The sequence below is a fragment of the Saccostrea cucullata genome, unplaced genomic scaffold (assembly GCF_032062105.1).
Source record: "Saccostrea cucullata isolate Sc308-1 unplaced genomic scaffold, CSIRO_AGI_Scuc_v1 ctg1483, whole genome shotgun sequence".
In the NCBI taxonomy this organism is placed as follows: Eukaryota; Metazoa; Mollusca; class Bivalvia; order Ostreida; family Ostreidae; genus Saccostrea; species Saccostrea cuccullata.
Genome location: NW_026932763.1, coordinates 88,593 through 105,951, shown reverse-complemented (window position 1 = coordinate 105,951; position 17,359 = coordinate 88,593). Strand labels below are relative to the sequence as shown.

At 31.2% G+C, this 17,359-nt stretch overlaps 2 protein-coding genes across 4 annotated transcripts in view; both read left to right on the top strand.

The window, feature by feature from the left end:
• Positions 1-12,555, top strand: part of LOC134236042 (protein draper-like) — a 38,866-nt gene extending 26,311 nt beyond the window's left edge. For 2 of the 3 annotated variants that reach the window (XM_062718228.1, XM_062718230.1), the window contains 4 exons: positions 614-742; positions 10,524-10,652; positions 11,057-11,171; positions 11,287-12,555. In XM_062718228.1, the coding sequence (XP_062574212.1) occupies positions 614-742; positions 10,524-10,652; positions 11,057-11,171; positions 11,287-11,482 (569 nt within the window). In that variant the 3' untranslated portion in view covers positions 11,483-12,555. The remainder of the gene's footprint in view (positions 1-613; positions 743-10,523; positions 10,653-11,056; positions 11,172-11,286) is intronic. The other variant, XM_062718229.1, reaches the window with a different exon arrangement.
• The window catches only part of LOC134236039 (multiple epidermal growth factor-like domains protein 10), a 110,315-nt gene that overhangs the window by 51,214 nt on the left and 41,742 nt on the right, over positions 1-17,359 (top strand). The window lies entirely within an intron of this gene.

Here is a 17,359-nt window from a genome sequence, read left to right as displayed (position 1 = left end):
CATGGATTCTAAATGGGATGTCTTTTAGAATGCTTGCCATTTAGTATTTATATTATTCATTCAGAATTACCACTATGGAGGGATAACAAAATTTTCCTAGCTATTTTCACTTCAGGCGTGCAGCTAGGTTGAGGACTTTCGTATTTATGTTTTCGACAAAGCTCAAATGACGTCACGTTTAAACAATTGTCATGAATTTAGACGAATGAATAACATATGCTCGTTTTTAAACATACTAAACATACTCAAACACATTCTTGTATATTCCTGAATTCGCTAAATTATCTTAAATTTTTTTGGCGTCGAGGGGAGAACAAATTATTAGCTTTAGCAAGCCAAAAATAAGTTTCAATGAGTAAGGACAATTGATTGATTGTATATTGTTTAGCGTCTCTTTCGAGAGTTTTTCACTCATATAGAGACGTCACCGTATCCCTGTAAAGGGCTTCAAATTTAGACCTATACTCGGCACTTAGGGCCATTGAGCAGTGAGGGTTCTTTACCGTGCCAGCGCCTATCATGACACAGGACCTACATTATTATGAATAGGTTTCAAGAAAAAAAGACGTATAAGTTTAAATCTATTGCTTCAATGTTCTTTATTTTTTTAAAGGTTGCAGGATTGGATACTACGGACCGAACTGTTCTCTCCCCTGTCCTGACAAATGTCATCATTGTCATATAGAGATCGGTATATGCCATTTGTGTGAGTCCGGTTATCAGGGACTTCAGTGTGAATTTGGTAAGGAATCTAGAATTTGCAACAGTTTTTGTAGTATGTTGAATTATATATATTTACATCCACTGAATATTTTCTCCTTTATTTCTGAAGAAAACCCATTGCGTTAATCACTGCATGAATTACATTAGGCATGTCTCCTGTACAGATTTCTCGAACAGTGGCTGTTCCCATCAATGAAACTTATAAAAACGTTTGCATCATTAATATAATAATTAAACTTTTTAATCCTTCTTTGAATAATTATTTAAAGAGATATAAATATATACAATAAAATGTCTTTGTTTGTTCGCAGCACAGTTAAGGTTACAAAAAGGAGGCGGAGCCTAATTTGTACGGGAAAGCTTGACTATGACATCATACACAATATACGTCATACAACATTTCTTTAAAATACCACAAAATGAGTTTATCTGCTAATTTAACCAGTAAGAAATCATCAAACTACATAAAAACTTACTACAGAGTGTTGTTTTGTCGTTAGTAAATCCCACATAAAAATCTATAAACAAGTCACTGATCGCAATTCACTTGTCAATATGACGTCATTTCTTACAACGTGACGTAGTTTGTATGCAGTGAGAGACAGATCAAGTAATATTTTCTCAACAAAATATGTATTCGCTAATTAAATGAAATATTATTTACATATATTCTATGGGCAATTAACTTGAATTTAATGTCTTCTTCATTATTTTATTAATATATTTTCTGTACATTACGTATTTAATTGACACTGCCGTATATTTGTATGCAAGTGCATCGGAGGGTAATGTGGGGGTCTTAATAAATCGATCTAGTGCAAGGGCATACACTCTATGGATCAAAGTAAGCTTGTAAATTTCAACTATAGAGCTATTAAGGTATCTTAAAAGTGCTGCGATCCTGATGAAATCTTACAAACAATTTAATTATATCAATATTTCATGCCGCAGACCAGCAAAAAATATAGCATTCGGTCAAACAAGTATAATTTTAACAATGAAATTGCCGAATTTAGACAGGATCGCAGCACTTTTTAGAAACTACAATGCGTGTTGAAAATATTTATATACTAAACTTGGAAAAATATAACTTGGTTATGCCCTTGCACTAGTGATATTTATATGTAACATCAATACTTCATGTCAATGTGCTAAAATCGCGTGACTGCCGCATCACGTGACTAGTGTAAATATAAAATATAATCGTCCTCGATATGTAGTTATTATTCATAATAACAATTGTCCGATATAAATAATGTACTAAAAATAATCGCCATCCCGATTACGAATACATTTTTAAATACAAAATTCAGTCTATATTTCCATTACGCACCTTAACTTTACTGCGTTATTATTGGAATTAACGGTCGCAGCTATTGCAGAAAAAAATTACATAACCCGCGTTGGCTATGTATTTTTTTTTTCTGCAAGAGCTGCTTCCGTTAATTCCAGTAATAACAAATAAAGAATGCAATTTAATGTTTAAATGAGCGATATAAAATACAGAAAGTACTGGTCGCCATGAGACTACATGTAGTAGAAGCGCTCTAGTTTTAGGGCGGGGAGATTTAGTTTCGATTCATTGTTCTCTGCTCCGCTTAGAACCTTAGACGTCAAACATGTATTGAATGTACCCTCACCAAATACTTTTTCTAAGAGGTAAATGTCTCTTTTTTTTGGGGGGGGGGATCATAAACATGGATGCTCTGTGTCATCGTGTGTTAGCACGATAAAGCCGTAGGCGTATTAGGATATCTGATCCTCAGCCAGGAACTAACTAAAACTAACAGGATAACTAAAAAAATTAGTATTTAATTTGAAATGCATGAAAATGAAGCTTGAAAATTTATTTTTTTCATGCAACAATTTTTATTTTATTCATCTTTATAAGATGCAAGGTCTTTGCAAGTCTTTGCAAGTCGTGGAAAAGGTTTTTTTTTAATTTGACTTTTGTACCCTATAAAAGGAGAAAAAATTCAATACAATTTTAGAGAAATAAGATTTTCTTGAATCCAGCCTTAGATACCTATGATTATAAGCATGATATGAAATGAGAAGTAATTTGTGGTGTTTTGCAATGATTGCAAAAGCCATCTACACTATTTATTATGAAATACATGACGGAAATAGAAGAGAAAAATACCAAATAAGTATGAAAATCATGGCAATTTCTGTGAATGCCTGGATACCTACCATTTTTTTACCTAAATTATATTTTCTGATTAATTTGCAATTAGAAGATGCATTGATGATATTCCGATTCGCTTTTTCTGCAAAAATATTGGAGATTTGACAATTTTCCCTTTATAATATGATTAACTTTCATCTATAACTTTTAAGAAATATTGTGGATAAATTCACAAAACTTTGTGGATTCAGAGATATTTTAATGAGTATTTTTGATCACTTAACTGCTAATTTAATATACCTGAGGATCGGACTACCTTAAGTAAAAATTCAAGGCAACCCACGTAATGCAAAATCTGTAATGGTAATTTTCCTTGAATGGAACTTAAGTTAAGAATCAGTATAATCAATCTTTTAATGATACACAGAATTGAAACTATATTCTCAACTGTTTTCATAAAGTATTCAATTTAACATAATGCGCACTCTATGGATTCTACGATGACAATGCATTTTATTATACTCGTATTTAACAATCTGAAGTGGTATCCTCAGCAACATACTTGACAAGCGCAAGATTCTCCATCATTTCAAATTTTACTATGGCTCAAGAATTGCACTAAATACTAATATTGGCGGTAATTTCACGACAAATTCGCAAAGGAATCCCGAATCAAATTGAAAAACACATGTTAATTGTGCATCTATGAATCAATATTCAAACACAAAAACTTTTAGCATTAATTATTTGGCAAAATGTATGATGAATTTAAGAATGAAAATTTAAAAAAAAAGCGATATCGATTTAAAGTAGCGTAGAACAAAAATTGAATTATTTCCACAATATATACAGTGAAAAAGCCCCCCCCCCCCCCCACCTCCCCTTACCCAAACACGCATAAGAACTAAATAAATAGATATTTGCTGATACAATCTGAAAAGAAGTATCGGTAATAACAGGTTTTGAGTATTGAACTCTAATTTGATAAAAGATTGTTTTTTTCATAAGGTAAATATACACATGCAGGTTGCATTACAGATTGACAGAGGAAATTCTGGTAGGTCAAATATGACACATATACGAGTACTATGTTTTGAATTTGGGTGCAAGTGTTATGTAAGAGACATGGTTTACTGTAGAACTAGTTGAAATAATTGATATTTAAAATTGATTTTCCTTTGTAATTATTGTGAAGTGTCAAAAAAACGGCTTCAGGTTATGTGTCTAGCGCGGTCTAGAAGATAATTGATTGTGCAAGCCAAACAATGGGCCCTGCTTAGAGTAAATTATCAGTTTAACATAAGAAACTTAAAACGGTACATAATTTTGAGGTTTAGAAGTTTATCTGATTTTTTAAAAAAATACAATTTGTCTAACTGACAATGATGATCTTACTGTGGCGCTAATATTTTAACTTTGGTGGAACTATGGCGCTGAATTTTTAATTGTGGCGCTAAGAAATTTAACAGTGGCGGAGCCGCCACATTAAACAGCCTATGGAGAACCCTGAAGCCGTAACAAAATAAAATGAAAATCAAATGTTATACAAAAATAAATTATATTTTTATTGAGATATATTCGACATCAATTAGGAAAACAAGATTCATATTTGGCCTCTGGCTAAATAAGATAAGATTACAAACAGTCATTCAAATCTATCCTTAATTGATAATACTTGTTGGCATGAAAAACTTAAAGAATTCGTTTTTCTCCATAAAACAGTTTCACACGTCTATCGTTTCATACATCAAATATTTCGTATACATATATATTCATGTTAGATAATATGTTTGGTGGATAAAACGAGAAAAAAACCCCTTAAAAATGGCCATTAGATGTATTTGTTCTATGGGAAATTTAAAGTCTGAAAATCACAATACACGTTAATTAATTAATCAACGTTAACACACAACACACTTTCACCGATTTAAAGATTATTAATTTATCTTTTTAATCGCTTTTGTTTGAGAAGAATAACACGGAATTACAATTGACCGTAATATTCATTCAAATAGACACCATTAATGTATAATGAAAAAAACCTCATGCAAAACAAAGTTGTACATGAACGAATAACGTGTAACTTATGACGAAATTTATATATATACCCGGCTATTATGTTCTTGAGGCCGGTGTAACGTTGAATTTTGACCCGGGTTGAATATTGACCCGGGGGTCATTTTTCAACGTTGAATACTGAGACCAAAGGTGTTGAATTTAGACCCTAATCCGTTGAAAACTGAGCCGGGTCGTGGAATTTTGATCATGAAACCGGTTCAAAATTCAAAAGCATAAAAGCACATATTCATGATTGTGTTTTCACTACTGTGATTTAATTCATAGGTATGAGGCCCCGTTTTGGTATTTACTGCAAAAAGTAATATCCCCTACTTGAATAAGTGATATCACCTGTTCCAATCGATGATATCACCTATTTGATTTGAATTTGTGATATCACCAATTCGAAAAAATGATATCACCAATTCGAAAAGGTGATATCACTTATTCGAATTGGTGATATCGCCTATTCGATTGGGTGATATCACCTTTTCCCGTCGAACAGCTGTGATTTTTTTTTTGCTTACAAATCAATTTATTTCACTTATATATCATGTATACAACAAGAAAAACGTAGAAAACGAATGAAAACTGGGTAGTCCGAATTTTCTTGGTTCCAGTGGTAATCTATATATTATAGTGAGCATTCATTATTGACTGTTGTAAGAAACTCAAATACGTAATATCACCTTTTCGAATAGGTGATACCACTTATTCAAATAGATGATAGCACCTACTAGTATTTAGCACTATAAGGTGATATCACCTTTTATTCTAAGCTCTCTGATTGGCTCAAACTTGATCACATGATTAAGTATAATAAGACCATAAAGACTTGAGTTACTATTTATAGAATTTGAAATGCATATAATTGACTTCATGTTTTTTTTCTTGTGATCATATGCTATATTGCAGGAGTCCTTTTAGAAAATTTCATTAAAGTGAGTGACATCAAATAGTATTCCCCATTTTTTAAAGGTGAGTTATTTCCCCTGAAGGGAACTCTTTTACTGTGTTTAATTCGCATGCGCTATAAATAAAGTCACTTCCGCGGACCTTCTTGATGTAAACATCTTCAAGGTGTATGCCTCTTTCATATGGAAAAATGTTATTGTGTTTGTGAATAAAAAGAAATCTTAACTGATTCTTATTTTTTTTAATTGCCCACTCATAGTCTCTTTCTGGATTTGTATTAATCTGTGTAGCACTATAATAAGGTGCTGTGTAACACCCCCCCCCACCCCTTACAAAAAAAAAAAAAAAACGAAACAAATTACTGATAAGGTGCTGATTGATATTCGAATAGGCCTATTACAAAATAGCTAATTTTTAGTTATACAGTTTTTACGAATTAATCTAGCCTGCTGCAGCCATATTTTCTTTGTATCTCTGGGAATTTTTTGAAAACTGATAACATGTCCATCTACAGTTTTACCTCTGAAATTGCTGCATATACAGCAGCAGTTCGTCTTCCGTGACTGATACCAAGAAACTGCGTTTTTGCTCGATTGTATGTCATAACAGAGAACTTTTACTTACAAGAACACATTTGGTGACAATTAAAGGCCCATTTCATTTGAAATAAACGTGTTTATAGATTTTTTTATTTGTAAAATAATTGATTCACTATATAGTATTAAAACTTTGAATGGAATTCTAAATGAATAATTTTATCTCATGTACTCATGTAACGAAGAAAGACTAATTAAAATAGCATCGACCTGAATACGTGTTACATATGTCGCATAAAGTCTGAGCTGCATTTCATCAAAGTTTTAGTGTAGGATCTAATCATATATACATGTATATTCCCGAGTAAAATACACATTTTGTTTTAGACAAGAGAATTGATAGCAGAAACACGAAATTGATACAATAATTTCCTAGCGTATTTCTCGTTAATTAACGGAAAACATTCTTTTCTCAAGTGTTATTTTTTTTAAATCCTTTCAGTGTAAGTACATTTATTTATTTTTATAAGTTATTCTTTTTTTGCAAAGTTTGTAAAAACCAATATCAGAGAGAGAGAGAGAGAGAGAGAGAGAGAGAGAGAGAGAGAGAGAGAGAGAGAGAGACTCCGTGTACTAGTAACTGAAATACATGTACATCTGTGAAAAAATATATGTACCATAATTTTATTGAATTCACAATTAATAATTCTAACTTGATATTTTTAATTGTCACAACTATGGTTCATATTCAACTGTTCAACCCATTTACATATTCTCTGTACCTGTACGCAGGGAGGGGGGGTCAAGGGGTTTAGCCCCACCCCCACTTTTTTCCTAATATTACTTTTTCTATTGAAAATGTTGATTGATAGACAGGTTGCCACCCCCCCACCCCCCCACACACACACAGTTTACACTACGGTAAAGTTATATCAGGGAAATGGTACTGCAATAAGTAGCTTTTTCAACTTTGGGCAAGGTTTTTCTTTGCTTGTCAACTTTTCCAGGTAAGAAAAAAATATTTCTTGGGCTAACCCCCCCCCCCACTTTTAAAGACAATGCTACGTGCCTGGCTAATTCGTATAGCTTTCTAGAAAGGTGGGGGGGTGGGGGGGCTAACATACACTTTATAAAATAATTTATTATCTAAAAAAAAATGCAAACCGTTTCCTTCTTTTAAAATTTTTAAAGATAGTGTGTAAGTTGATCACTATATGGGAAGTTAGGCTAGTGTAGAAGAGTTCCGATTTTGAGGGGAGATAACTCACTTTTGAAAATGGGGAATTGATTTCTCAATTAAAGATAATACAGAGTATGACTTGATGTTTCTGAAAAAAAAAAATTACTACAACTTGTATCAATATTTTTTAATGTTCCGTAATTGATTAGACGTAACAATGCTTTAAAGTCTTGAATTAGGATCTACATGTACTTTATATTAAAACATATTGGATATCTTTGTCAAAAATTGATACGAGACATAATCAAATAATTAAATTAGTATTCTGAATAACTAAATCCTATATAATTACTCCATCGATGTATAAAACGAAACACATTTAATATTAAACAGCCACAGCTTAATTTATGCTGATATCTAGTCTCTAAGTCTTGAAGAGAGAAAACTTGTGCCTTATACCCATATTTTCAAATTTTGTTTTGTCAACCTATGTGATAAAATGAGTCATATACGATAATAATATTAAACTTTACATTCCTATTTAATTGAGTTTACAACCAATTGTAGTTTAATTTGTCATATTTCCCAGAATGCAATCATGGCAATTATTGAAAAAGAATAAAAAAAAAAACATCGCATAGGAGACCATAGAGATAAAATTATTTAATAAGATGAGAAGATTATAAAATAGGAATCGTATTTTTTCGAATAGAAATGGATGCTAGTATGTTTTCGAACAACAACTTTATTGCATATAAACCAAAAAATTATCGAATAAAAAAGATAAAAGAATAGGAATGACAAAATTAGCAACTAGCAACCGATTGTTTTAAATATTAATGACATCGAATAGGAAACGTAAAATGGCATGTGCCTGCTTGACCTTTAGTGCAATTGAAGATATAACAAAAAAAAATCACCTTCATCAATTTGCAAATAGAAAATAGATCATTTTTTAGGTTTTGATAATTTGATTCTGAAAAAAGGGGGATGATCTAGAAAAAAAATTCGAGTCAGATTATTGATTTTAAACTTTTTCGAGGACTGCATTTATTTTCAAAATCTGCCAGCCCCGCCCCCCCCCTTCCTCAGATACATGCAATGTATAACAAATATGTCTGTAAAATGCTACTCGTCCCCTCAATACCTCGATGTACTGTCTAATGAATTGGGCCATATTCCGCTTGTCTTTAATTAGAAGTTTTTAGAAAAAAAAATTACCTTTCAAAAACTACTGTTATCAGATTTAGATTAGTAATTACCAGAAATTCTTACTGAAATGTTTTGAAGAAGAGAGAGATCGACTTACCATTCTGACAGTAATGACGAATGTTTTGTTCGCAATCTCCAGCTCCTTGAGTCCTCCTTTGTACGTCTTTGTGCTACGACCAAAGAACTCGACGTAAGTCCCACTTTGATCCTCTCCAGTTGAAAACTGGTCACATTGCAGCTGGTGGTGCTCGTCGTGACCCCTCAGGACCATAGGGGCTTGTCTTCCGGATTGATACATGTAAAATAATTTTTTTAAACTTGTATCTACTTTTAATACACTCTAAAAGTTGATTTAATAAAGATTCTGACACGATCGGGCGAGAAAAATAATGTTTTAAAAAAGTACTACACCTATTATGTATATAGGTGTAGTTATTTTTTTAAAAACATTATTTTTCTCGCCTGATCGTGTCAGAATCTTTATTAAAGCAACTTTTAGAGTGAATTTAATGTAAATACAAATTGAAAAAAAATATTTTACATTTATCAATCCGGAAGACAAGCCCCTATGCTCAGGACAAACAACATACATGCATAAAAGAACACAGTACTCTGTAATGCCTTCGAATTTGAGATTCCAAAGACGCCTTTCTCCCAAAGCATTTCCTCGTGTTTTCGAGAAAAAAATATGTAAATTTAATGATATATGAATCATATTATCACATTTCCTGTAATTGGAATAGCAATTTATCGAATACAAATTATAAATAATGGAATAGAAATAACAAGTAATCAAATAGGAATCACATTGTATAGAATAAGATTTTTTTTAGAATAAGAATAATCTCATTCATAAGGTTATGGTCCGGAAGCGATCAAATTTCAAGCCGAGACAGGCTACTGACAAATAAGTTAATTTTTACAGGGATTTCAACAATTTATTTAAAGTCAGCATTATTTACAAGCTATAATCGCTATAATATTGCTCTTTTTCACAAATATAACCTATCATTGGAATCATTTTGGTCGGTATGTTTCATTCTAATTTTTAGGCAATTAATTTTGTTATTTTTATACTGAATTTGACTAGATGGGATGTTCCACCCACCTGATCAATATATATAGGGTTCACTTTCTAGACAGCAGATTTTTAAGATTTTTGTTTTATGCCCTATTCGTTGTTTTGTAGTTATTTATGGATGCCATCGATTTTGGAAAGTATTTTCAAAAAATAAAGTTGTCATGCTTGAAGATAACTGAAATCGGGCACTGATGAAATTGTACATATATACACGGGGTGATACTGTATGTTTATTTCTATTATTCTTGATAAGGGAAAAAATTGAAACCGAAATATAAATAAAGTGATATTGCATGATAAATCCCGTAAAACAACTTCCCAGCTAAAAAAAAATGTTCAAACTTTGAGGAGGGGTCAATATTCAACAGGGTCAATTCTCAACATGTTGACGTCATCAGGTGTAAGAAAAAAATTATCAAGCTGTTGAAAAATGACCCCGGGTATAAATTCAACGACTTTTGGTCTCAATATTCAACGTTGAAAAATGACCCCGGTTCAATATTCAACGTTGAAAAATGACCCTCGGGTCAATTTTCAACTCGGGTCAATATTCAACGTTACACCGGACGGGTATTAAATCTTATTTTTTGGAAATACATTGAGCTTATTCGTTATCTCTATATTTCATCAAACAACATATCGATTATAAACTGGCATTTGAAAAATGTTATAGTTTCATTTTTTTAAAAGATTGTAGGAATGAATACTACGGATCTAATTGCTCTCTTCCCTGTCCTGAAAACTGTCGTTATTGTCACAAAGAAACAGGCGTATGGGAGTGGTGTGAACCCGGATATAAGGGATATCAATGCGAAATTGGTAAGAAATCTAAGTATAATCATATTACTGGAGAGTAATAACAACTTGCTCACAAATTGTTTCTACAACATAGGATATCGGAAGTATTTTTTTTCAAAACTTCAAATAGCATTTTAAATTTCCATATTTTGTAATGACAATTGCTCACTCAGATCCATGACACAATATCAAAAATTTAAAATTGGTAGAAAACAGTATGAGCACTACTCTAATAAGTAAAATGTAAACTATTTCCCCATTTGATATTATTTTCAAGTAACAGCACAACACTGTATAAGAACAAAACCAAAACACCACGAACTCTTTTTTTCAACAAACCAAAAACAAATTGATCGCAGCAAATGCATAAATTTGCAGTACTTTATTCAGTACTTCTAAAGCAAGTTATATAATTTTCATTGTAGTTAGCACAGAGGAAGATAAAGTCTGGCAGTTAAGGTTTTATAGTACGCTTGGTGCTGTCATCGTCGCCGTAACACTTAATGCCTTTTTCATCACTATTATAATCTGTCTGAAGTTGTATGTAAACTTATCGAATATTTTTAATTTAAATGAAATGCTTAAATCATAATTATTGTAGTACAAAATTTGGAACGTAATGTATCATCAGATACTGTTTAATTTTTTTTTAAAGGAAAAGAAATGAACCAAAAGTACAACAAACCAAGACAGAATCTTGTTTTCCTGAGGCAAATCATATCTATGATAATCCTGATGGAAATATCCCTGGTGAATATCAGCAACTTGGAAAGCTGGGAGAATCCTCTCAATATGACGCTCTGAAGCAGATAGATGGAGAACAGAATTCGGAAAATGTAAAAATAAAATAAAATAAAGAAATCCGGATAGACATTAACAATACTAGGAAGGATATGATATAATATAGAAACTGCATTTGTTTTTCTTTTTGATTTTATTCCAGGCAAAACTCTTGATTTTTCTGTATTATTTATTTTTATTTCATATACATTCTATCTTGAAGGTTATTGAAAGTCTTCTGATACAGAAATAACAATAAAATCAAAATATTATAGACTGATACAATTGTCCATTGCCTATGGAAAATCGCATCCTTCTTGATGCAAGTGTTCTAGTATGTATTAAGAGGCAATCCGCCGAAAAACCAGGCAATTGTTGGCACATCGTATGTCATTAAAAATATATATACATTTGAGAGACACAATTGAATATTTTCGAATTTCAATTATTGCACTAACCGCCCGTCGTAGATTTTGAAAAATTACGCAAGGTGTAAATCGGCTTGCATGGCGGTTACGCTTTGAATGCATTAGGCTAAGGAATCTGTTTCGAAGGGAATATTTTGTGAAAGGCTACTTGTGATCAGTAATAGTGAACAGATTGTTGTCTGGGAATATTTTTATTCGTGAAAAATGATAATCGATGCTGAAAAGACACAAGAAACACGCCCGAAGTTTGATGACAAAAAGTTGGGAGGAATTTCGGTCGCTGTAAAGGGATGGATGGATCCGATAGATTGACACACTTGTCCGAGCAAGTTAATTTGCAATTTGATCAAAAACATTCTATGGTTTCAGTAACTAAAGGCATACTTATCGTAAAACACTTATAAACACGGAGACACTGGCGACAGCTTTACATTGAACTACGAAAACGCCGAGGTGTTTGGCAGCTGTTCATGGCATGATTGCGATGATATTTTTCAACAGATTTACACATTTATCGTGAGTAAAATTAAAGATAAAATAAAAGTTTATCATTAAAATTTAACCTAAGGTCTACCCCCCAAAATAAGTATGAAAGTTAGAGAACGTGCAGCTAACAAAAGTGAAGAAAAATGTAAACAAACGCTAGGCTCCTAGTTTTCTCAAAGTACACAGGTTGAATCGATAGCCCAAAATCTGTATGAAAAACTTGTTTACATTTTAAATAAAATAATTATCATTTAACTTGCTTATTTTGTTCATTTTTATACCTGAAAAGCAAGTAGAGCAGGTCATTTTATAATTTATGTACCGGTAGATATTATTGCGCCGTGTGATTAGGTCACATATTGACCTCTGACCTCTGACAAACGTCATACAGAATTGAAGATATTTTCTCTCTGTATGTTTATAAAATAGAGAGATACCACAAATGTATATATTTTGATTTGAATGCATAGATAACTAAATTCAAGTTTTAAAAAAAATAAGTATATTCATAAAGTAAACATCTCAACTTCGTTGAATTAAATGCTGCGTAAATCTAAAACATTCATTCCCCATTTTAAGAAAAAATCATTACAAACTTTTCATTGATTATTTTTACGCATATCGTAGTAAATCAGTTAAAAAAAAAAAGTTCTCAGACATGTACAATTTTACTTATCAAAAAGTCATCTAGCTGAGACGCCGCCCGTGTATATTTATATTTTGATATTAAAATATTATTTAACATTTAGAACAATGCACTATATGAAGACTTATTAAAAAGCAAAAGAGAAATCATTTTCTGAAAAATCGTTTTCTTTACACTTTAACGCAATGAAATTATAAAATTTTCTGGAAAACTTGTAACTATTTTATTGTGACGTAATATTAGTCAGGTATATGACATCACTGATACATTAATGGAAACGTGGATTCAACCTGAATAAAAGAGTCAGTTTTAATCTAAATATTACGTTTGGAGGCGAAAATGAATTATATATTGAAAATAAAATATTTATTTTTCGTTAAATAATTTTCTTTAGCGTATCAATTCTATAAAATTTAACTAGGATTCCGATAAAAAGGTGTTAAGCAAATTTACCGATGTCATGGGAGATAACTCTTGCATCGCAAAATTTCATAAAAACGTCTATATATTTTGTCAGGAAACTACTATCAAAAGTGTTTTTCCCACCGATTTTTTTTTTAAACAAAAAGATGAAATATTTCTTGATTTAGTTAAGTGTGAATTATAGTCCTTTAAAAAATGTATTGGAAATAGCAGTTCTTTGTTTCTGACCTACATTCAGTGGTTTATATAGGGGAATTCAAAAATACAAAACACTAGGATATTTTATTAAATAAGCAATTTTCAAACAAATCTTCAATTACATTATTCTTTAGGACTACATCAATATTGTTTTTAATAAAATAGAAAAAATATTCCTCACATTCGATGTGACGCCTATCAATATAATTCTGCCTGGTTTTTGGTGGACTGCCTCTTAAAAATAAAATTGCTTACAGTCAGTGCATCGACCTTAAACGTTTATTGCATATATATGACGTCAAAGGATGAGATGTTTTAATTCAAAGAGAATATAGTACCATCGAGGTCAACTCACAGTCCACAAAACACATAATCAGGTCATACATGTAGCACCAGTGGGCATCAACCTTTCTGATATTCATCTCCATATTTCCAGAAAAGTTCTGATTTGAAAATTGCTTTACTATTCAGGAAAAAAGATCTTCAAACAGGAATGGTTTAAAGAGATTTTTTGTTAGGAAAGTTACATGTAGTAGCTCTGCCCGTTCAACGGGGTCCCATGGTGCCTTTTTTATTTCTAAATACATTATATTTACATTCAGTGTGATTTTCTTTATGAAATCCATTTAAAAATCCATGACGTTCAAAATTCTATAACACGCGATACCTTTGTCTTCGCGCTTTTGACTACACAGTAGGAACTATATGCATTTTCAATACATTATATATAATTATGGGCACCAAAATGTACATTGTTTGACACAATTTAATAAAAAAATTACCCTGTTGAATTAACGTAAAAATACAACAGTTGTGCAATAAAATTAATCTGTCACTTTTTTCCTCGCAATGTCCGTTAGCGTTATTAACTTTACGACGTCACAAACGTCACAAAGGGTACTTTCGTTTCTAAAGTACACAAGTTTTGAAGGGCGCTTAATTCACAGTAAAGATAACCAAAATAAACAATTATGAAGAGCAAAAATTAAAGAATGTAGATATAAGTATTGAATTTAAATTTTGAGATGTCCTCGGTTCTATAACACTCCTGGCCGTGCCGACAAATTATCATACTGTGCTAATTGAATTCAATGCTTAAGTAAAAAGCTTGCATCCTCATTCGTTATTTTCACTTCTTACCATATACTGCAAATCCCTTAAACATGATACAACGAATGAGCTTTAACTATAATGGTATGTTATGTAAATTCTCACCATGTTATTCAAGTAAATCTGCCTAGTATATCAAGTATCTACATTAAACAACAACTCCCAAAAATAATATAGCAAATGGGTCGAATCAAACTGGACAGCAAACCCAACAATATACCAACAGCACCAGGAGATGATGTGTTTCTTAAAGAGTTACAGGGTTACATTAATTTCTCACAATTTTAATGACGGTTTTAAACTTGGTTGCACTGAGCATCTTAATCTTTGTTAGGAACATATATCTATCTGATTAAAAAATCTGATGATAAATGTATATAGCCAATAAAATGATGACTAACGTATTTGGGCTCATTTGTATTTCAAGTCTAAATACATTTGATAATCTAGTCATCATTGCCTTGGACTTATGGCTAAGGAGCTACCTGTAGAATTTAGAACAGTTAGGCATTGATGACAACATGGCTGAAAACTACTAGGCATTACTTACAACATGGCTCAACTTGGCTTAGAACTATTCGTCATTACGTGCAAGATGGCTCAGAATAATAAGGCATTAATTACAACATGGCTGAAAATTACTAGACATAAATTAAGTCCTGTTTACATAGTTTCATTATGGTTAAGTGACAGCAAATTACATGTATGGGACCGATTGGAAATAAAATTAAATAATAATTTAAATTGATTATTTTAGTCAAATGGATGAATTGTGGGACGACGCTCCAACTCAGGCAATAGTTTTCATCCCAAGAAAGCTTAAGCTTCATCTACCATAAAAAAAACACAGTCAATAATTGTCATGTTACATAAAAAAATCATATTTTTTTTCTATGAATTAATTATCTGTACCCAGTATGTTGACCTTGTGTTTGTAAGTCTTGACTAGATTTTAATGGTATATATATATATTTTGTTATCAATCCTTTTATCAGAATCCGAATCCAAGTCAGTAAAAATGTGGGTAAGTTTTCTTTTTGAGTCAATAGTGAAAATTTGATAACAGTCATTATTCTTCTGGGAACTTTTATCAATTGGGATGACTGGTTGTTTTTTTGTATAGAGAATATACCTACAATTCTTAATTGAATAAAACCAAAAATGATAATTATTATGGTTTTAAAGGAAAAGGAAGAAAAGAATGACTGAACCTGCATCTGAAGAAAAGTTTAATAATGAGAAAAGACAACCAAGTGACATTGGAGAAACCAAGGAACTTGGAGAGCTGGAGAACCCCTCTCATTATGAAGTTCCTCAATAACTGGAACTGGAATATAAGAATTTAGAGACGAAGAAATAGAGATATTTTTCATATTAATTATACTTTTGCAGCATTTTTGTATGAAAATGATTATATAGACATTTCCAAAAGTCAGAAGAATCCCTTTTTGGCATTTGTTTTTCGAAGATTATTAAAAAGATATTAAAACATAATAATTTTGTAGTCCAATAATGAAATATTTGGAGGGTTTTTTTTTCTCCTTGATTTTATAGCACCGAAAGTTTTTTTTTTCAAATCTGTCATAATTTTTAAATTAAATAAAGAATTTATGATTATGAAATATACAACAACGTCAACCTCTAGGTTGATAACTCAAAATTAACAGTGGAAATGTTTATTTTATTTATTTTTTTTTATACAAATGATAATGTATATTTTTTCATATTTGTTGATACTTGATGATTGTACCTTGGAACTTTGATTAACTAAGGTGAAAACTTTGGAACTTTGATTTGTTATAGTAAAAACTTTGGAACTTTGATTTACTATAGTAAAAACTTTGGAACTTTGATTTACTATGGTAAAACTTTGGAACTTTGATTTACTACAGTAAAAACTTTGGAACTTTGGTATACTTTAGTGAAAACTTTGGAACTTTGATTAAGTACTATAAAATCCTTGGAATAATGTTTTGGCTTCCCATTTAGTACATTTTATGAAATTTCAAGAATAAGGTTCATTAAAGTTTCAGAGAACGTTTTAAAAACCAAACCTGTCGCCTTACAGAACAAAGTACAATAAATAAATTTTAATGTAAAAATTGTCTCTTGCACCGATAAATAAGCAATATTTATCATTATTTATGGGAAAAAAATTAATATAAAATAAAAAAATCCGTCATTTAGAATAAAAATATTTTTTTTCCTCAACTTCAGATAACTTTTTTTCTGCTGTCAAATGTAAATATTACATTTTAAATAATTACTTTGCATATCTAAATTAAGATGAACAACAAAACCAGCCTAAACAAACCAATATTACCCCCCTTAAAACAGACTAATTACAAAAAAAAGAACTAAATACTTTGATTTACTATAGTAAAAACTTTGGAACTTTGATTTACTATAGTAATAACTTTGGAACTGTGATTTACTATGGCGAAAACTTTGGAACTTTGATTTACATAGTAAAAACTTTGGAACTTTCATTTACTGTAGTAAAAACTTTGGAACTTTGATTTACTATGGTGAAAACTTTGGAATTATAATTTACTATAGTAAACTATGGTTAACTATTGTATTTTTTGTTAGGGTTTAATTGATGTTATAAAGGTGATGTATGAGGGTTGTCCGGAAAAATCCTGGACCAAGCGTTT